General features: G+C 44.4%; 1 protein-coding gene across 8 annotated transcripts in view; it reads left to right on the forward strand.

Annotated features, from left to right (window-relative positions):
• The window catches only part of CHD3 (chromodomain helicase DNA binding protein 3), a 1,139,027-nt gene that overhangs the window by 586,503 nt on the left and 530,793 nt on the right, over nt 1-21,731 (forward strand). For all 8 annotated transcript variants that reach the window (XM_078670235.1, XM_078670239.1, XM_078670240.1 and 5 more), the window contains exons 19-20: nt 6,980-7,121; nt 18,324-18,455. In XM_078670235.1, the coding sequence (XP_078526361.1) occupies nt 6,980-7,121; nt 18,324-18,455 (274 nt within the window). The remainder of the gene's footprint in view (nt 1-6,979; nt 7,122-18,323; nt 18,456-21,731) is intronic.

The following is a 21,731-nucleotide window of genomic DNA, read 5'->3' on the forward strand; positions in this document are numbered from 1 at the left end:
AGCAGGGAGGTACACACTCTCCACAGTTGTCTCATCTGGCTCAGAGCATGTGGAAGTGGGCCATTCACAGGAACATCTTCCTCATGGCGGAACACCTCCCAGGCAAGGACAATCAGATGGCGGACCTGCTCAGCAGGCACAGCCACCAAATGCACGAGTGGGAGATACATCCATCAGTACTCCACCCGTACTTCCAGCAGTGGGGTCATCCAGAGATAGACCTGTTTGCCACAAAGGAAAACGCCAAATGCCAAAGCTTTGCCGCCGGGTTCCCGCACCCACAGTCGCAGGGCAATGCGATATGGATGAACTGGTCAGGCAAATTTGCATACGCTTTTCCCCCAGCACCTCTAATACCGCTGGTGGCACGCAAGCTGAAGCAACACTCGATGACGCTCATCCTGGTTGCTCCAACGTGGGCACGCCAACCATGGTACACCACGTTTCTAGAACTTTCCGTGGTACCGCATCAAAGGCTGCGCCTCACTCCCAGGCTTTTAACGCAGAACCATGGCGACATCCAGCACCCAGATCTGCAACAGCTCAACCTGGCAATCTGGCTCCTGAGGTCTTAGAATTTTGCTACCTCAACTTGCCTCCCGACTGCATGGATATCATACGGGAGGCAAGAAAGCCCACCACCAGGGCATGCTATGCGGCAAAATGGAAGCGGTTTGTCATTTATTGTGCAGACCACAACATCAATCCGCTTAACTTGTCTACGCACAACATCATTTGTTATCTGTTACATCTTTACAAATGCAATCTGGCATATGCTTCCATTCGTATACGTTTATCCGCCATAGCGGCTTATCTCCAAAACAGGCAGCATCTCTCACTTTTCAGAGTGCCTGCCATTAAAGCCTTTCTGGAAGGACTCAAACGAGTCATTCCTCCCTGGACCCCACCAGCTCCTGAATGGAACCTTAATGTGGTCCTCACCCGACTGATGGGTCCACCTTTTGAGCCTCTACATTCATGCGAGATTCAGTTCTTAACATGGAAAGTGGCTTTACAGATAGCAATTACATCTCTGCGACGAGTTAGTGAACTCCAGGCACTAACTGTCCAAGAGCCATTCATACAAATTCACTCCAACCGGGTGGTGCTGCGCACTAACCCTAAATTTCTTCCAAAGGTGGTTTCACAGTTCCATATCAATCAGACTATTGAACTGCCTGTGTTCTTCCAAAATCCTGAGTCGGTGGCGGAGAGAATGCTCCACACTCTCGACGTCAAAAGAGCTTTAATGTATTACATTAATAGGACCAAAGATTTTAGGAAGACGAAACAACTCTTTGTTGCCTTTTCAGCACAACACAAAGGCAACCCCATTTCCAAAGCAGGTATAGCCAGGTGGATCGCTAAGTGTATTCAAATTTGCTATCAAAAAGCAAAGCGCACTTTAACAATCCCCCCCAAAGGCACACTCCACCCGCAAGTTGGGGGCCTCCATGGCTTTCCTTGGAAATATTCCTTTAGAAGACATTTGTAGAGCAGCCACATGGTCTACCACACACACATTTACAAAACACTACTGTGTAGATGTGCACTCCAAACAGCAGGCAGCTGTAGGGCAGGCTGTTCTACAAACACTTTTTCAAACTGCTGCAGCTGGCACAGCCGGCCGCCGCTAATGGAGGGACTGCTATATATTCTATGCAACAGATATGAATTCAGCAGCCCACATGCCTCGAACCGAATATGCTACTTACCAGTATGCATCTGTTCTTGGCATGTAGGGCTGCTGACATTCTTATCGCCCGCCCTCCTCCCCGGCGCCTGTAGCGGCTGCAGCACTTACACTTACTCTTAGCATGGTCATCACTCACAGTGTTACACTCCATCTTTGCCACAATGGCTAAAAACAATCTGGAGATGGAGTCGATGCCCATGCGCACTGTAGTCCAGGGGAGGAGCCACCGATCTCGTGATACTTCGAAGACTCTTCCAGGACAACAATGTGCAATCATCCGGACCCAACACTAGGCGGCAATCTATGCAACAGATATGAATTTCACCAGCCCTACATGCCAAGAACAGATGCATACTGGTAAGTAGCATATTCGTACAAGATTTGGAGGACAAACACAATTTAGCGCAGAGAGATGTCAAAACAACCAAATAGAACCACAAAGTCCAGATAGGGCTAATGCTGGTCTAACACGAAGCCAAGTACATACTCTACATTTACTGCCGGCAGCAGCTCCACTGGTGGTGAACCTAGGGAATGCACCACGGTTGGATGAAGGACAAGTGGACTCTACGACTCAACTGATCCACAAAGCATTACATTGGCTCACCGGGAAATTGAAGAGGCGGGGGGGGGGGGAGAGTTGGGAACCTCTCAAGACAGTTGATTATGGCTAGAAGGACTCTTTGGGTGGGTCCAGCGAGAAAAGATCTGGCGGGTTATTGTATTGTTTTAAATTTTAACAATGAATGTATAGTCAGATACATATTGGAATGTTTGGGTGCCTACACAAGAATGGAGTTAGGAATAGTTGTTCTACCGCTGGGCTATTTCTATGAACCAACTAACCAGACTACCAGAAGCTGCAAAAAAAACCATAGTCCAGTCGCTTATTTTATCAAGGCTGGACTATGGGAATGCACTCTATCTGGGCGCCCCCATTTCAGTTATACGACAACTTCAGATCGCCCAGAATTCCGCAGCAAGACTACTTACCGGAACCAGTCACCGCATATCAGCTGCACCATCACTCAGGACTTTGCACTGGCTCCCCATAAAGGAGCGGGTGCATTTTAAATCTCTCTGTCTGGTCCACAAAACTTTTTATGGGAATGGCCCTCCCATCTTAAAAGACATGGTCATACCATACAGACCATCTAGGGATCTCCGTTCAAAACAGCAAAACCTCCTCACAATCCCCAGGACTTACAGAGCTCGAACAGGGGACCGCCTGTTCTCGCGTAATGCAGCTAGATTGTGGAATGCCCTCCCTCTTCCACTTCGCTTAGAGCCCAGTTTGACTGTCTTTCGGAAAAAGATAAAAACTATTCTGTTTCCCAACACATAATTACATTCGCCCAGTCTACGTCAGATCTTTATTTCTCTCTCTCTCTTTCTGGTTAACTATCAAGCGCTGGGATGCTCTCGAGTAGCCATGCGCTATAGAAGAACCTTTTCAATTCAATTCAATTCAATTCAATTCAATTCAATTCAATCAAACTTAAATCAAAGAGAGATTCGCCCGTGGAAGAATGGGGGGGTTCCTAGGAGGATGGAAATTCTGACCTTTGAAAATCGATTCGCGCCATTAACTGATCTGGAAGAGTGTGATTGACTGTATCAGTCCACTAAAACCACTTAAATAAGCCCCGAAAGTCTAGAGCCACTGCTTCCCCCTAGTGAAATAGTCCCGATCTTGAGTGAACCACAAAAGGATCATGGAAAAAGGTTTTTGAAGATAACTTCATGGAACTTGGCAGGCATTATGAAAAAATTAAATAATGCAAACTGGCACAAATGTGGCAAGACCATGATATTATATGTTTCCTGGAGACATGGTCGACTGAGAAGATTTTTGTAAATGGGTATTGTTCCTACCAAACTCCAACCAAACCCTCACCGTCGGGGAGGGCTAAAGGGGGTATTTTGACCTTAATCCCAAATAATTTCCCAGGAAAGGTTTTCAAATTTGAATCTCTAAGTGAAAACTCCCACATCCTCACATTAGAGATACGCAAGGAAGGCATGTGACTCCTAATTAATACATGTAACAACGAGAATGCCCCAAATAAATATGCTATTGGGGAAGAGGTCGACAAAGCAATAGAGCACGCCAGAAATAATAGCAGCAACTGTCCTTTTAACCTCCTATGGGTGGGAGATTTTAATATTTATCCCTGTAAATACAACACAGTTCCTATATGGGGTATAGTGGACATGGGGGGTGATAGCCTTAACCATTTTACGCACAACGAATATGGCAACTGCCTAAACAGGATCCTAGCAGAAAGAAACTTGGTAATCCCAGGTGATTTAGAAGCACTATCTGGGAAAATGGGTGGAACCTTCTTACGAAATGACCACAAATCAACTATTGACCATATGTTAGTCACTGCCCCTATCAGTTTAAGAGCCACTAGGTTGGAGAACCAATTCACAATCTATAGTGATCATGCTATGCTATCACTACAGATAAAAACTGCAAGAGTGGAATCTCCAAAAACTTTAATTATAGATACTCCAATAGTGGCAAGAAAAAATGGAATACAACTAAAATGGGCCAATGTCAACCAACCTATAGTGACTGCTAAAATTATATCTGCTAGCCTTAATAATATAGTAACATGTCTAGATCCCGAGACCGAAGTAGATGTAATTGTAAAGGCTGTTTGTGATCTCCTCGAGCAGGCAAAACAGACCCTTACCCGTTCTAAAAATATCAATAGGAGACCCGAAAGGGGATGGTTTGACTCACCATGCTCAGTGGTAAGGAGAGCTTTGATCCATGCTCTGAAAAGCAGACCTAGAAACCAGGAGGAAATTAGGGAACTACGGGCAAAATAAAAAAGTAATCGAAGAAACAGAGAGAAGACAGTAAAAGAAACTATATGGGAGGACCTTAGAGAGGCAGCAAAAATGGGAAACAGCCGCGACCTCTGGAGGATAATAAATGCACCGCATTTTAAGAACTCCACAGACCCTACAGTAGATAACAATGTAGATGAGGAAGCATGGGTTGCTCACTTTGAGAGTATATTTGCCTCTATACCCCAACTCCCGGTTTTAAATATGGAAGATGGTCAACAGGCCTCTTCTTCTTTCTTCTCACTTAGTGAAGTAAGGAAGAACTTGTTGTCGTGTAGTGCAGGCAGGGCCCCTGGTCCAAATGGTGTACCAATAGATCTTTTTCAGGGAATACCAGACTTATGGGCTCCGTTATTGACGAACGTAATAAATAGCATAATCCGAGCTGGCCCCCCTCAATCTTGGTCTGTTGGTGTTATAGTCCCTATATTTAAAAAAGGGGACAGATCTGATCCAAAAAACTACAGACCAATCTCCCTGCTGGACACGACAGCGAAGCTAATGGGGTGGCTCCACCTCTCTAAGTTAGAGTATTGGGCCAGAGACAAGAATATCTTAATGCAGGCCCAATATGGTTTCCAGCAGGGAAGGGGCACGGTAGACCAGTGTCTAAACCTGTCACTCATAATAGAAAAATATACAAGGATGAAGGAGGGGAAGATATACATGGCTTTCATGGAGCGTTCGACTGTGTGACCCATGAAAAGCAAGCTGTGGACCATCATGAGGGAGATGGGAGTTGATCTATTAATTTAAAATTGTATTAGACAGATGTACTCCAGCGCTATGGCCTTGGTAAGGTATACAAAAAATAGACCCATTTAAAATCGCCAGAGGAGTTAGGCAGGGCTGTGTTCTTGCGCCATTTCTCTTCTCCATGTATACAACTGGAGTGGAACAGCCCTTGTGAAGTCCACAAGAGATGTTCCAGTTTTTAACTCACAACCTCTACCTATCTTGGCTTACGCGTACGATGAGGTGTTGATGGCCAGAACTGGGTCTGGCCTTCAGCACCTCATATCTTCGGATGTATCCTTCATGGACTCACTTGATCTGAGGGTGAACCGTTCTAAATCCTTTGCTGTGATAGTGGGGGCAAGGACAAGAGAGAGAACACCGTACCTCCATGTGGTGAATGAGAGGATTGAGGTGGTGGATTCCTTCCCGTACTTGGGAGTTCTTATCGACAAGGATCTGGCATGGACAAAATTAGTGCAAGGACGCAGAGGGGTAATGGAAAGAACCCTGTCGGCAGTGAAGACCTTTGCTAAAAAACTGGGTGATAGGCCACTTTTACCAATAAAACAAATTTACCAGGCCAAAGTAATATCAGCAGTGACGTATGGGGCGGGGGTATGGGGCACTGTTGAAACGGGTGCACTGCAAACCATTGAAAACAAGTTTTTTAAATCTATGGTTGGCCTCCCAACCTCTACCCCTATCTATATTTTACACGTAGAATTGGGACTCCGTTATATCACTGTCTCAATACAATTGGCCCCTGTCCTTCTGTGGCACGCAATCTGGAGAAGGGTTTCACTCCCACTGACACACACAATAATTAAGAATTGCTTAAATATGGATAAGTGGAGGAGATCCAGATGGCTGTGATATGTAGAAAAACTCCTAAACAAGATTGGGTTACCTGAACTGTTTCATTACCCAGATGAATGCAGAAAGATTTCTAAAGAAAAGGTCAAAAATGTGTTTAGGATGAGGGTAGAGTATGAGAGAAGGGAAATCCACGGTAAGAAACAGGAAATGGTGCACTATAGATCAATTCCCCCAGTGATAGAGAGAGGATATTTTTACTATTTGTCAGATGTTACAAATGCATATCACAGATTTATATTGATTAGATTTCGTCTGAACATGATCCCTCTTATGATAGGATACCCCGGGAAAATCTATAACCATGCTGATCTAACTTTGTGTCCTTGTGATGGCTTGTCAAGACAAACTGATCTGCACCTTGTGTTTTTCTGCAAATTGTATAAGAATGAGAGGAACAGTTACTTAAAACCGATACTGCAGAAAATGAATTTTAAACAATGTAGGGTGGCACTATATTTTTTAAAGAGTCTGTCAGATCCTCTGACTTGTTTTACTCTAGCTTTGTTTCTCCGGGTGTGCATGAAAAACGGAAAAACTCTGCACTAGAACTAGTCACTGGATGAAAAGTACGTAATAGTAGTAGAACTTTGGAAATGGCCAATTTTTTATAGATCCAATTTGAAAAAAAAAATTAAGATGAAAATGAATGACTATATTTTGGATTTTAAATGAAACTGAATATTGAGAATCCCTTTTATTTCTTTTCATATGTACTTTCATGATCATTTTGTATTTGATCGAATAAAGGATTTTGACTATGACTATGACTAACTGATGTCTCCATCTTTGTTGTTTATCTTCCTTTAGGAAATATTACAAATTCATTTTGACCCGGAACTTTGAAGCACTGAACTCTAGGGGAGGAGGAAATCAGGTTTCCTTGCTAAACATCATGATGGACCTGAAGAAGTGCTGTAATCACCCCTACCTCTTCCCTGTGGCTGCAATGGTATGTTTTTTCTTCCTCCCAAAATGGAAGATCATGAGTCTTAGCACCATTCAAAGCTAAGACTTTTGGGCCTGCAGGGTTTGGTCGCCTCTGTCACCATTCTCTTTGTTGTATCTCAAAACAGAAGGCTGGTCCTCAGTCTCATGCTGCATTGGACATTGTACATCAGAGTATTTCAACTCAGAGGCTCATTCCCCACAGGATTCTCAGGGTGTCGACATAAAGTGAAAACTTAACAGTAAATATTAACTTGATGTTGATTTGGTGGGCCTTTAAAAACCTCTACAGTGAATGCCTTGGAATTGACTGCCATAACACTGAGCAGGAATGTGAATGCCACAACTAATGATATATGTTATGTTATGTTATGTTACGGAAGTTACACTGACCCAGTGTGTCCCCGCGCTAGGTACCAGAGCAGAAAGAAACCTAAGTCCACAGACGGCACAGCACTGATTATGTCTTTGGGAATAAATAAGTCTTCAGACCACTCCGGAAGAGAGTTTCGGATTCCTCTAAGCGGAGGCTTTGAGGAAGGGTATTCCATAATTTTGCCGCCGTGTAGCGGAAAGAGCGACCGCCCATCCTCTCCCTCTTGATTCTAGGGACACACACAAACCCACTTCCACTGGATCTAAGCTTCCTAATTGGGTGATACATGCATAGTAAGTCATGCAAGTAAACAGGACTCTTATTTCGCAGGATACGATGGCTCACGCACATGGCTTTAAATTTCACTCTTTCCCTGATGGGGAGCCAGTGCAGACAAGACAGGGCTGCCTTTGCTGATGATCTTCTGGACCACATCAGGACAAGCCTTGCTGCCGCATTCTGGACGCCCTGCAATCTGCACATACACCTATCACTTGTACCTAGGTATAGGAGATTGCAGTAGTCCAGACGCGAAGTTACCAGTGCCTGTACCATAATCCTTCTAGAGGACGTGGGGAGGATGTCCAAGGTTTTCCTTAAGTTGCGCATGATGCCAAAACAAGCATCCGCCACCCGTTGAGTATGGTAGTTAAATGACAATTGATTGTCCACCCAAACTCCTAAATTTTTTGCGTGTTCACATGGTGTAGGAGTGGGGCCCAACACCTGGGGCCACCAAGCAGAAGACCAGACAGACGGGGCCCTCCCAAACAACAATACCTCCGTCTTGGAGCCGTTAAGCCTCAGACAGTTGCTTGTCATCCAGCTAGCCAGATTTTCTAAACAAAGTCTGAGATTGAGGTCGGCATCAGGTTGGGTTTGGGTCAGTGAGACCACCAATTGGGTGTCGTCAGCATAGGACAGAGTCCTAATCCCATATTTGTCAGCAATGTCCGCAAGGGGGGCCACATATAGATTGAAAAGGGTAGGGCTCAGAGTCGAGCCCTGGGGCACCCTCTGCCTCATCTTGATGTTTCTGGAGTAGAATTCCCCCTGCATGTCCTGGAAAGAGCGCTCAGTTAGGAAAGATTCCAACCACTTGAGCGCTCTATCCATAACACCCGCACTCCTCAAAGCCTGAAGGAGTGTGTGGTGAGCAACCGTGTCAAACGCTGCACTTAAATCCAATAGGATAAGCGCCGCCGTTTTTCCATCATCCACGTGTCTCCGTATGGTTTCGATGGAGTATAACAAGGCAGACTCCGTGGAGTGGAGGGTGCGGAAGCCCGACTGAGAGGGGTGTACGAGGTTGTTTTTCTCTATATGCTCAGTTAGTTGATTGTTTACAATTTTTTCCGCCACTTAAGAAAAATAAGGCAGAAGGGAGATAGGTCTAAGGTTGTCTAGTTTTTCTGCACTGATATGGGGCTTTTTTTGTAGGGGAAGTACCACTGCTTCCTTCCACCTAGTAGGGACCACTCCTGACCTGACAGACAGGTCAATGAGATGTCTGGTATGAGGCTCTAGCAGGTCCAGGCTACCTTTAAGCACTTTGGGGGTTCCAGGGTCTCTGGGAGATCCGGATTTAATGATCCCAGCTATCTGTTTAATAATGTCTGGCTTGGGCATCAAAAATTCGTGAAGTTGTTGAGGGATAGCATTATTCACGCCGCCTTCCGTTCTCCCCGAGTTATCGCGGGCTGAGGCAGGGAAGGAGGCATATATTTGCTCCACCTTGGTGGTGAAGTAGTCCGCAATCAAGTTACAAGATATCTCAGAGCCTATAATCGGAGCTGCAATGGAAGTCAGGGAGGTGATTTCATCATGAATCTTGAACAGCTATATCTGGGGCCCGATGGTATCGTCTGACCTGGTCAAACGGGGGGGGGTGGGGAGAGATAGAGGATGCTTGCTCCCTCACTCTTTTTGAAGCAGTTAACCTAGAATGTAATTGCCCGGCTTCACTCTGCTATACTCAGAGGAACACTTCCTCCTTGTCCCTCAGACATGGCACAATAAGGTACCAAAGAAAGCCAGAATAGTGACTGAGGAAAACTGGCTGGGTAAGGAAGAAAGAGAGGCTTGGGTAAAGGAGGTGCCTCAAGACATTTAGTGAACACACACGCCCTGATTTAAATCTGGGATTTCAAGTAAAAATTGCATTTGCAAACTACTGATGCGTTTGCTACTTCTTCTTAGTGAGCGGTGCAGGTGGTATTGGGACAGTGGATGTTCAGGAAATCCTGTAAGTTTAGTTTCAGATATGAAAACAGCCAAGACTCCAGTTCCCTTTTTTTCAGGAAAAAGTGTAAAAACGAATGTTTTTAGTCAAATGTGCTTTATGACTGTTGGTTTAGATTATTGGCTACATTTATGGGGTAAATACTTTGAACGTGAAAAAAATAAGAAAATCATTGTTGGCACCTATTCACAAAATACATTTTTGTAATGTTTAGTGCTAGGATAATACTACAAACATACTACAAAATGCTCTTCACCAACTTGTGTACGGAGGTTCCACCTCCTATCTTTTTCTGTGTGAAGATCTCCACCTTGATGCGGATATTCCACATGGGGAATACTTATGACTGAAGGGGAGAGAGGTTGTAGGAAAGTGCCCCTTTTTGACATGGTCACCCCCACTTTTTGCCTGGTATTTGATGCAATTTTGGCTGAAGTTCACTGTGTTACTGCTAATTAAGTCCCCAGTGCCAGTGCTCTTTCCCTAAAGCAAAGTACCAGAGCAGTTGTTCCCCAATTGTCAAGACAGTTAGCACCTCAGAAATAACCTATTAAATGGTACCCCTGGAACCTAGGGCATGGGTTCTAAAGAGGGTCCCTAATGGCTGTAGCATGCATTGTGCCACTCTAAGGGACCCACCAACAAACACATGCAGACTGCCATTGCAAGCTGCATGAAATGATGCAGACAAAAGTAAAAACACAAGATGACACACACTCTGTGTGCCATGCGCACAGTCACTGACTGCATGCAGTATATGTAAGTCATCCCAACAGCAGGCTTTACAGCCCTAAGGCAGGGTGCATTATATTAAATGTGAGGGCATATGTGCAAGAGCAGCTATGCCCCTGTGCTGTCAATTTCATTTGCTAGATAGTACAAGTGAACAGGGAAGCCGTCTTAATTTTATGTACTGGACACTGGTCATTATAGGTTCTCCAGCTACATGATGGCGTCACTTAAACTCATGGTGTTTGGTATAAAAAACCTTGTCTTAAAAAATCCCTACTGATGCCAGTAATGAATGTATTAAAACATACACCCAGAGGGCACCTTAAAGGTGCCCCTGAAACTCCCAACCAGACTTTTGGTGTGCTGCCTGACTCGTATCATCCAGCCTGCCATCATAGGCAGTTTTCTGACCCCCTGCAGGTGAGAGCCCGCACTTGTTGAGGCCAGAAACAATGCCTGCTCCGGAGGAAGGTGTTCACACCTCCTATAGCAGGATGACTAGTGGATCTGCATACCAAGGCCAGGGACTTCAAAGCCCTTGCCACCTTTGATAAGCAATCCCAGCTGACCTGAGAGATGTCACCCCTGCTCTGAGGCAACAGGGCAGGTGGGAAATTAGCTGTGCTAGGAGGCATGGTGCACTACCAGGCCAGTCACACCCCTAAGGTGGGCAGCCTGATGTGTTCCATGAAGGAAGGCTTCCACCATTTTGATTTTGGTGGAATTAGGAATTCTGGGACAGGGGTATGCCCACTTCCCACGGGAAGTGGTCATACAGGGGATGTAGTGACCCCAAGGGTAAATAGCCCATTGGCTACTACCCTTCACTTCCCTTAACACCCCATAAATTGAGTATTTAGGTGGCCCCCTGGCGCCAGGAACCTAGATTCGACTGACTAAAAAAAAGAAGAGGACCAAGAAGAGCCAAAGAAGCAAGAACTGTGGACTGTTAGTGGACTTATGGCACAAAACCCTGCCTGCTTACCTGCTGCTGTCCAGACACTTGCAACACCTCGACTTGTCCTCCAGTTGTGCATCCTCCAAAATCCTCAGTGGGCCTCCATTACTTTGCTAAGCCGTCAGCATCACCCTTCAAGTAGAGGAGCCACTTCCTTGCAGATTGCAGGCACCAACCTCAATTTCCGGTTCACCATTCTGCTGTTCACCGGGTCCACCGATGCAGCAGCAGCTGCCCAGAAAGAAGTTAACGTGCTCCAGGAGTCAGATTTGTCTCCCTCAAGCGAGGAGACACCAAGACCAAACGGATCTGCCTTGCTGCAACTAAAGCTTGTTTAAATCCAATCAGGACTCCAGCATTGCAGAGACCAAGCAGCATGCCAGCACTGAGAGTGGCCCAGCTGTCCTGATTTGTCACTCTTTTGCAGGTCTAACCAAGATCCTTGAGTGACTTTGACGCACAGGCATGAGCGGACCACAACCCTCTTTACCCGAGCTCCCCTGTCCGGGTCCACGACAACCAACGGTGCTCCTCTGCTCCCAAGACCCCCACAAATTGAGCCCGCCGTTGAAAGCTCCCTGACTTGTCCCCAAGTCCTCCTCTGTAGCCTGTTTCCAGGTGGCCCCCCTCTTTGCCTACAGCATAGCGCGCAAGGGTACCAACCCTTTCAGCACCTCTGCACCCGGACACTGCAGGGCAGGTAAACTCAAAATGCTGGTGGTGCTTTGGACCTTGGCTCCCTTGCAGCTTAAGTCCTTAAGGGCACCCTCGAGAACTATTTGCAAAGAACCATATGCAGTGTATGTATTTTTCTACATGGGAAAGCATTACCGCGTAAAAACGTATTTGAGTGATCATTTTACTTACCTGCTAAAATTGCTATATTGAAAAGTGCTTACCCATCAACGAAGTTCTTGGTGTTAAAAGATAAAAATACTTGTTATTTTTCTAAATTGGTCTCGAGTTTCTTCTTGAGTGTGTACCTCATTTATTGACTCTGTGTTCAACAAATAAATTAACACTACACTCTGATAAGCATAAACTGCTCACCCACACTACCATAAAGGAGAGTATTTAGGATTATTATTTGAGCCCTGTAAGCCAACAGGGGTTTTCTGGACTTTCTACATAGGATCCCTCGTTTTGGTATAATACATAAAAAGCCAGCATCCTACGGGGGTGATGAAGGAGTAAAGAGCAGTTTATGGAGGGTTAGGGAAGGGTTTTGTGAGGGACATGCACCCACCCACAAAAGAGTAAACACCTTCTTATTCACAAACTGCACTTCTGAAGTTGATACAGCCAAAAGGGACCCGGAAAAGTAGTAAATATACTCAAGCTCAGAGCTGGAGTAAGTCCAGTACCATACAAGGTCAACCATTGGCACTGCAACACCATCCCATAGAAAATAATGCTAGGGACTTAAAAAAAGGACACAAGAAATAATGTTAAATTAAATTATTTAAGCTGTTTAAAAATATAAATTAATGTAATTTAATGTTAAAACATCTATAAAAATGTATTATATTTAGTATTTATTTTAAAATATTTTAAGTTGTTTTTTGGATTTAAAAATTAATGTAAAGTTTGTATTTATTAAAATAGAATAACAAAGCATAGCATAGCAAAACACAACAAAACAGCATAGCATAACAAAGCATAGCATAACAAAACACAACAAAACATAGCATAGCATAGGATAGCAAAACAAAACATAGCATAGCATAACAAAACATAGCATAACATAACCAAACATAGCATAGCATAACACAACACAACACATAGCATAACAAAACATAGAATAACATAACACAACATAGCAGAGCATAACACAACACAACACATAGCATAACAAAATATAGCAAAACACAACAAAACATAGCATAGCATAACAAAACACAACAAAACATAGCATAGCAAAACCAAACATATCATATCATAGCAAAACATAGCATAGCATACCAAACACAACAAAACATAGCATAGCATGGCATAACAAAACATAGCATAACAAAACATAGCATAGCAAAACAAAGCATAGCATAATAAAACACAACACAGCAAAGCATAGCATAGCATAACAAAACATACCATAGCATAACAAAACAAAGCATTGGATAGCAAAACAAAATATAGCATAGCATAGCATAACAAAACAAAACATAGCATAGCAAAACACAACAAAGCATAGTATAGCATAACAAAACATAGCATAGCACAACAAAACAAAGCATAGCACAACGAAACCAAGCATAGCATAACAAAATATAGCATAGCATAACAAAATGCAACAAAACATAGCATTGCATAGCATAACATAGCATAGCATAACATAAGAAAACATAGCATTAAGTTTGATAAACTCATAGTTGCGGGCCTGCTAGCTTTAACTGGCAGTGACTGTAAGCAACTCCGTCAACCCAGAAGCAGTCACTCGGTCACCTTTGCTCTTGTATTGCAGTGGCTTTGTTTATTAAACAGTGCCCATATTTATACTGTTAGCACTTGTGCAAATTTCAGGGCTCACAAAACTTTGATGAATCGAAGTTCACAACTGAGGCTGTTAAGTTCGCACTATATAAAACCCCATGGATAAATAAAAAACATTGCCATTTACAATGTGAATAGCTGCAACAAATACAAGACCTATTGCAAAGTACAAAACATTGCCATTTACAATGCCAATAGCTCCAGCTCCAACAAATGCAAGACCTATTGCATTTCCAATGCTTGTTTTTGTTGGTGCCCATTATAATCATATTTTCCTGTGATGTTTATTAAAACTAAAAATGGCTTTTATACTTGTTCTTAGTAGGCTTGCCTGCTAGGAAACACCCGTAGTGTTCTATTAGAATGATATGTGATGGTTAATATTTTTTCTAATTTTAAAACTTTTATTGCAAGCATTTGTCACCACGTTTATTAAATGATAAGTGTTCTGTTTGTTTTTGTGGCACATGCCTGTAATAAAAATAAAAACGATTATTTCACCAGACCTACTGAATCTGCCAATGCTTGTAATGTAAATGGTGACTATTTTATTGAATTGGAAGATTTTTTTCAAATGAAAATTGAATTAAATATTTAAATTCAAATTAAAGTAAAATATATTTAGCATTTTATAGGCTGCAAACTTAAATATTTTAAGTATTATGCTCTCCTTTCTACAGAAAGGTATGTTCAGTTGTGTATATGTACAAAGATACATATATTTGAAGTGTTTTGGGATCTTCTGCATGGGCGTGACTGTTCATTGCTTATGACTATAAATGACTATAAATGAGCAACCCCTGGAAGAGAAACGTTTGTTCTCTTTGGTCAACCTAGTGTTAATCATACGCACTCTGGGACATCGCCAACAAGGTTTTGCCGGCAGATCCAGAAGAGATTATGGTCTCCTTGGCTCAAACCATTCAAGGTGGCTCAGATGCCGCAAAATATGTGATTCGGGCTGGTCTGGATACTACTGATTGTTTGGGGTGAGCGTATCGCAGGCATCCCTTAAGGTACTGTCTTTTGATAAATCCCACCTTTTTTGCTAAAAAGGCTGATCATGTCCTTGAATGCTTGTAGAAAAGTAAAGACATGGTGCATTTCTTGGGCCGTTTCACCCCTACCAGACAGTTTTCTCATCAGTTTTGGACCCTTCAATTGCTTCTCTAGAGGGTTGGCGTATAGACAGCAACAGGCTCTTCTGTCCTGCAGTAGTGACCCCAGTCCTTTTGTGGCCAAGGACGGGGATCAAACAGACATCATGCAAGTCACCAGGACACCCTTCTTCTCAATTTTCCTCTCCTGTGGCATGAGCCCCTTAGCTGCTTTAGTCTGCCCTTAGTGGTGCACGACCACCCTGTGGTAGACAGGATCAAACATTTTCTCCAATGGTGGCACTCTTTCACATCAGATAGATGCATCATCCAGATCGTCCAACAGGGCTATGCCCTTCTGTTCCTTTCAGACCCACCGCAGCTTCCAACCACATCAGAGTGTCTTCACAGGAACACCTATCCATCTTACCTTAGGAAGTTTGACCTCTTCAGTCCAAAGATGCCTTCATAAAGGTTCCGAACTAGGAAGTGTAAATGTAAAATGTAAATTGATACTTGTATAGCGCACTACTCACCCGCAAGGGTCTCAAGGCGCTTGTACGAATACCGCTGTGGAACCCATCCTGGCTTTCCCTGTGAGGTGTCCACTCCTGGGCACCCCCAAGGTGGAGGCCAGGCATCCTTAGCATTGTGGGGGCCGTTGTGGAGATTAAGCAAGCTATTGCCCAGAGTTGCAGAGTGGGTCTCCATGATTGGAATAGGCACCGAGGCGAGAATTATCCGTGGAATTTTTTAGCCCAAGACCCGCCGATGCGGGGAATTGAACTCTGGTCCCGGGCTAGATCTCTGCATCAGGGTCTGCCGCTCTAACCATTGAGCCACACTTCTCCACACTTCTTCAAATAGGGACGGAATGTTACTCCCACTATTTCCTTGTGCCGTAGAAGGATGGTGGACTTCAACCATATCTAGATGTTCAACCCTCTAAACGCCTTCCTGGAAAAGTTCAAAGTTAAAATGTTCACATTGGCCTAGGTTCTGCCTGCCCTACACATGTATAACTGGATAGTGACCTTGTACATGCAGGAAGCTTAGTTAAATGTGCCTAGAAATCTGAGGTTCAAGGCTGTTCAGGACCATTTTCAGTTTGTCATGCTCCCATTCAACGTTATCAGCACCCCTCGAGTGTTCATCTTCAGAGATTAGGGATACAGGTTTCTACCTACCTTAATGACTGGCTGTTTAAGGTGGGGTGGGCTCACCACAGTCAGTCGTACACCACCTCCAGACCATAGCAGATATCCTGACATCTTTGGGGTTCTAAATCCATGAACCTAAGTCACACCTAATTCCTTCACAAACACTACTTTTATAGGAGCTTTCTTGGACACTGTGCTGTTTATGGCTTTTCCCTGCCACAATGAGTCAAGGACATTCAGGTTATGATCCCAATGTTTCAGCCTCAGTCCTGGAAATCCGCCAAGCACTTCCAAGGCTTATTAGCCGGGTGGCACATGTCAGCTCTGCAGTTGAATCTGAAGTCTCAGTGGTCCCAGCACCAGGAAAATCTGTTGTATATCATCCAGGTTTTAGGGACACTGCACAAGATCTGCAGTGGTAGCTGCTTGGCTACAACCTGACCAGCGGCAGACCCTCCTCTCTTCCCCACCCAGAGATGATAGTGACGATGAATGGATCACTGCTGGTTTGAGAAGGTATTCTGGGGAGGTGGAGGTCAGAGGACTCTACTGCGCAGTGGAAACCTGGCTCACATCAATCAGTTGGAGTTGTGGGAAATCTGCTGACATTGAAGGCTTTCCTGCTGTCCATACAGAGAAGACTGTTGCAGGTCCTCACGGACAACACCACTGGCATATGGCAGTACAATAGAAGGATGGAGTGAGGTCTGGTTTCTGCGCCAAAAGGCCCTGCGCCTCTGGAGTTGGCTTCAGCATCCAGGCATCTCCATTAACTTGACCCCCCCCTGGTGGGATGTTTAAACGCCAGAGCAGACAATCCACGCTTGCGGGTCTTGGCAGTTAACAAATGGTAGTTGCACCCCAATGTGGCACAGGGCATCCTCCGGCAGTGGGGAGAACCCTGACAGGACCTTCCCACCAGGGCCAAGGCTTCTATCACTGCACTGGCACATGGACTGCCTGTTACTGACATCTCTCAGGCCACGACTTGAGGTGTAAGTCCATACGTCCATGAAGCACTACTGCCTTGACAACAGGAAGGGCATTTTGCCTGTTCGGTCTTGCAGGACTCTTTGATATGAGTCCACTCCGCAGACACTCCACCTTTGGGAGGTACTGATTTAGCATCTATTCTGAAGAAAAGACATTTGTGGTTAGAAGCGTCCATCAGAAGAACAAGTTATTTAGCTGCTGTAACGTTTTTCTCGTGGATATTCTATTTTAGCACATTCATCTCTGCCTTTTCACCTCTCTATTCTGTGGAGTGGCCTATTGTTTACATTCTCGAAGGTCCCAAATTAGAGCTCTGCAAACTGTTACCTACAATTTTTATGCTACCCATCTGAAAGCATGGAACGAATAACCTGTATGGATGTGCAAAGGGCAGCGCTTATATGCAGCTCTGCTTTGTCACTTCCTGGGGGAGAATGAGGCCAGTGCAAAACTGCATGGTACCACCTAGTAGCACGTGAAAGCACTGCTGTGAAAACGTCCAGATCCAGTCTAACGGCTGGGGTATATTCTAAAGGTGAGGAATCTGTGGTTAGTTGGAGTATCCATCAGCTTTACAGAAGGGAAGTAACTTGTTCTTTATGTATAAACAATAGGATGTGTATTGAAAAAATGCTTAGAGAGCCCCATAAGGTTAGATATATTCAGTGGTCATAAATTCATTGAATATTCCCATGGTTGATAATGAAAGTTAAAAGTAAGTACCTTTCTCTCCTTGTAGATGTGTGTTTTATTTTTGGTTGTGTTTTTCAGTACTGTTTGATATTTTAGCATATGAACAACAGAATATGTAGTGTCTCACCCTTAATACACTAATAAAAAATATTCTCAAACAGCTATAAATCTTTGTTTTTCTTCTGTGAAGGTCGATTTACCCTTTTAGGCAGCATTAAGGACTGGCCCAATCCTCAATCATTTTAAGAGTCTCCATTAACTCTAAGTAAGAGTTTCATTGTGAACTGTTAATATTAAACATAGTTCTCATTTGTAATTCAGAAAAGGTTCAAATGACTCCTTAGGGAATAACCGAACTGTCAGATGGTTGTGTTCTGTGTCACAGGCAGTTAAAGGTAGTCAAGTCTATCTTCTTGATGAATATCTTGTTGATGTTATTAATGATTCTTAACTTTGTCTGATTAGGAATCCCCCAAGCTGCCCAGCGGAGCATACGAAGGAAGCGCCCTCATCAAATCTTCTGGGAAACTCATGCTACTCCAGAAGATGCTGCGAAAGCTGAAGGATCAGGGACACAGGGTGCTCATCTTCTCACAGGTAACCTCGTTCTGGGATATGCATTAGTACCTGGCATTATTTGGGATTAATGTGGATGAGAGTTTTCATTTTGATGACTAGCCCCAACTGCTCTTTCATTACTTGAACCTAAAATGTATTAGTTTACCTCATTCTTTCCTCATACAGCTAAAAAACACCCATGATAGCCCCCTTTCCTTCAGCTTGATAAATATGCTTCACATGCAGTATCATCTGCTGTTCCAGCATCAGGACCCCCATATGAACTGCTTGACTTAAAGAACCTACTGTGCTTATAGTAATTGATCCATGCACTGCCTGGTTAGGATAGAGATAGGGCTAGAATTAGGATTAGGTTTAGCATTTAAGTTGATATTTATACAGCATGTACTTAGCTGCATGGGCAGCAGAAGAAAATAGATACGTTAGCACTGAGCTCTTTAACAGTAGAACAGAATAGCAAAGGAAAGACTTAGTTGGTGGTATATTAGTTTACCAGGTGAAACTTGAATAATTTAGTTACTGATGGGTACTTCTACCTGCAGATTTCTCAACTATTAATATCCCAGGCACCTGACTGGACCTGGAAACTTCTAAAATATCTCTCTGGCATGTGGCACTGATCCGAATCGACACCTGGATTGGTGTGGCCTTCACCTCTGTAGATGTATAAATTGCCCCGCCTGGTGCTCTGATGTCAGTTCTGTTTTTTTCCATGGCATTTGATGTGGGTCCGAAGCTTCTTAATAAAATTGTTTTGTGTATTGTAGGAATAACGTCCCCACCGAAAACGTCCGTTTTCAAATAGTGTCATCAGAGTACTGTCTTCAGAGACTTACTTTGAAGCATAACACATATTTTTGTGCTCTCTGCCTCCCAATGGACCCTAAGACCATCACAAAGTATAGAGCCAAGCTCTTCATGGCTTGGCTGAAGAAGATCAAAGGGGTCACCAGAGAATGAGGTCTTGTTCCAGGACAAGGGACAGATCCAAGTCTCCTTCTTGCTCTTCACTGTCTTCTAAGTCTTCCAAGGAGAAAAGGATGCATCTTAAGAAAAGAAAGAAGCACTCCTCTTCTCAGAGAAGCTCAAAATCTAAAGGTAAGGCATTCCCTGGCTCCTTCGTCCTCAGACCCTGAACTGGTGGAGAGTTCCCCACACCTGTCACTGACATCACTGACTGGCACCATTGATGTTGGTGCCAACTTATCGGGAGTTTCCGTTGTCTGGTGCAGATCCAGTCTCCTTCAGGCAAACTATAATGGAACTATTCAAGAGAGCAGCTCTCCCATTTGGAGCGTCTCTTGTCGCCATGGGACCTTATGGATCTCTGATCAGCGACTTTCCTCTGAAGCCACATGTCCCTTTAGCGCAATAATGATTCTCCCCGGCTTTGTATCCCTTGCTTCTTGCACTGGAACCTCAGTCCTCAAGCCCGACAGTGAGGTTTCCAGAGGTACTTCTTTGGTTGCCAGCCTTGGTGCCACTATCGATGCTGACACCTGCACCACTTCCACCAAATCTGGTGCTCTGCTCAGTGACGTCTCAGACCCTGTTATCCTCAACAACCAAGATCTTTTACCAGCTGTGATGAGGTCCAAAAATATCACCGTCTTCTGGAGGAGGGACAACACAAAGAGACTAACCATAACCTCATTATTGGAGACCCTGGCACCGTATGTCCTTCAATCCGAGCTCTTTTTCTAAGTTGGTGACTTTAATCACCATCTAGATGACCCCTCTAATGCAGATTACGAAATGTTTGCTGTCAACCATGGAGTCGCTAGGTCTTTCTCCAAGAATCCACGAACCCACTCACATCGCAGGGCATACTCTGGACAACATCTTTGCAAACATAGGCTTAGCAGAATAATCCCTGTGGCCACTAACTTGGACCGACCATTTTGCGCTTAAATTCACCATTAGTAGAGCGGATAGAGGAAGCCAGCTCCAAAGTAGAGTGAGTCCTCGAAGAGCCTGGAGGAAAGTCACCCCTACGGCATTTAGTCAGGCTTTTATATCCCCCTTCTTTGGGATAGGAGAGGTAAGTGATAATGCCTTAGGAAAATAGGAGGCCTCGATTGGAGACACGCTAAATATCATTGCGCCACTCAGGGTAGTACGAATGCAGGAAAGGGCGGCTTCAACCCCTTGGTATTCGGAAAGTCTTAAGAAGGAAAAGGCCCGGAGTAGAGGCAGACAAAGAAAATGGAGGAAAACCAAGCGGCCAGAGGACAAACTGGCCTTTTCAGTAGCTCATAAGGCCTATTTAACAAACTGTAATCTAGCAAGAAGAGACCACCTAGGCTCGCGAATACGGGAGGCAAAGAACTCTTTGAAGGAGCTCTTTAAAATACTCAAAGAGTTCACAAACCCTAAAGCTAACAGTCCCTCTATTCCCCTGACACAAACGCTATGTGATGACTTAGCAAATCATTTCAGGGACAAGGTAGACCAGATCTACAGCTCCTTGGCGGAAGGAGCATCACCGATGGGGTTAGCCCCTTTGGGGAGAGATCCCACAGTACCTAGGCTCGACGCTTTCACTTCTAACACCACAGAGCAAGTGGAAGCGGTGCTGGCACGGATGAAATCAGGTGCCCCCTTAGACCCAGCGGTGCCTTTCATAATGGCGGAACTTGCCCCAATTTTAGCTTCCTCGCTAGCCGAGGTTTGCAACGTTTCCTTTTCTACGGCCGTATTTCCGAGGAAATGGAAAAAAGAGCATAGGAAACCTCTGATGAAGAAGACATTGGCAGACCCGGCGGACCTGCAAAACTATAGACCTATATCCCTCCTCCCTAGCAGTTTGAAGGTCATGGAGACTCTGGTAAACAAACAACTTACGGGATACCTGGAGCAGCATTGTTTATTGGACCCATCGCATTCAGATTTCTGTGCAGCCCATAGCACGGAAGCGGCATTGGTGGAGGTCATGGATACCATCAGGATGTCACTGGATAGAGGGACACCCACCTTGCTGGTGCTCCATGATCTATCGGCAGCCTTTGACACCATCTCCCATCGTGTCCTGTTGGACAGGTTGTGGGAGATTGGTGTTGAAGGTTAGGCCTGGACGTGGCTGCAGAGCTTTCTTAACTATAGAACACAATGTGTCCAACTATACACATTTGTCTCGCATACCACGTAGTAGACAAGGGGGTCCCGCAGGGCTCCATCTTAAGCCCCACATTATTCAACATCTATGTGGCACCGCTGGCCACCATTATTAGATCTTGTGGCTTTGAGACAATCTCGTATGCGGATGACACGTTAGTGATAATCCCCATTGAGATG

The sequence above is a fragment of the Lissotriton helveticus genome, chromosome 12 (assembly GCF_964261635.1).
Source record: "Lissotriton helveticus chromosome 12, aLisHel1.1, whole genome shotgun sequence".
NCBI lineage: Eukaryota > Metazoa > Chordata > Amphibia > Caudata > Salamandridae > Lissotriton > Lissotriton helveticus.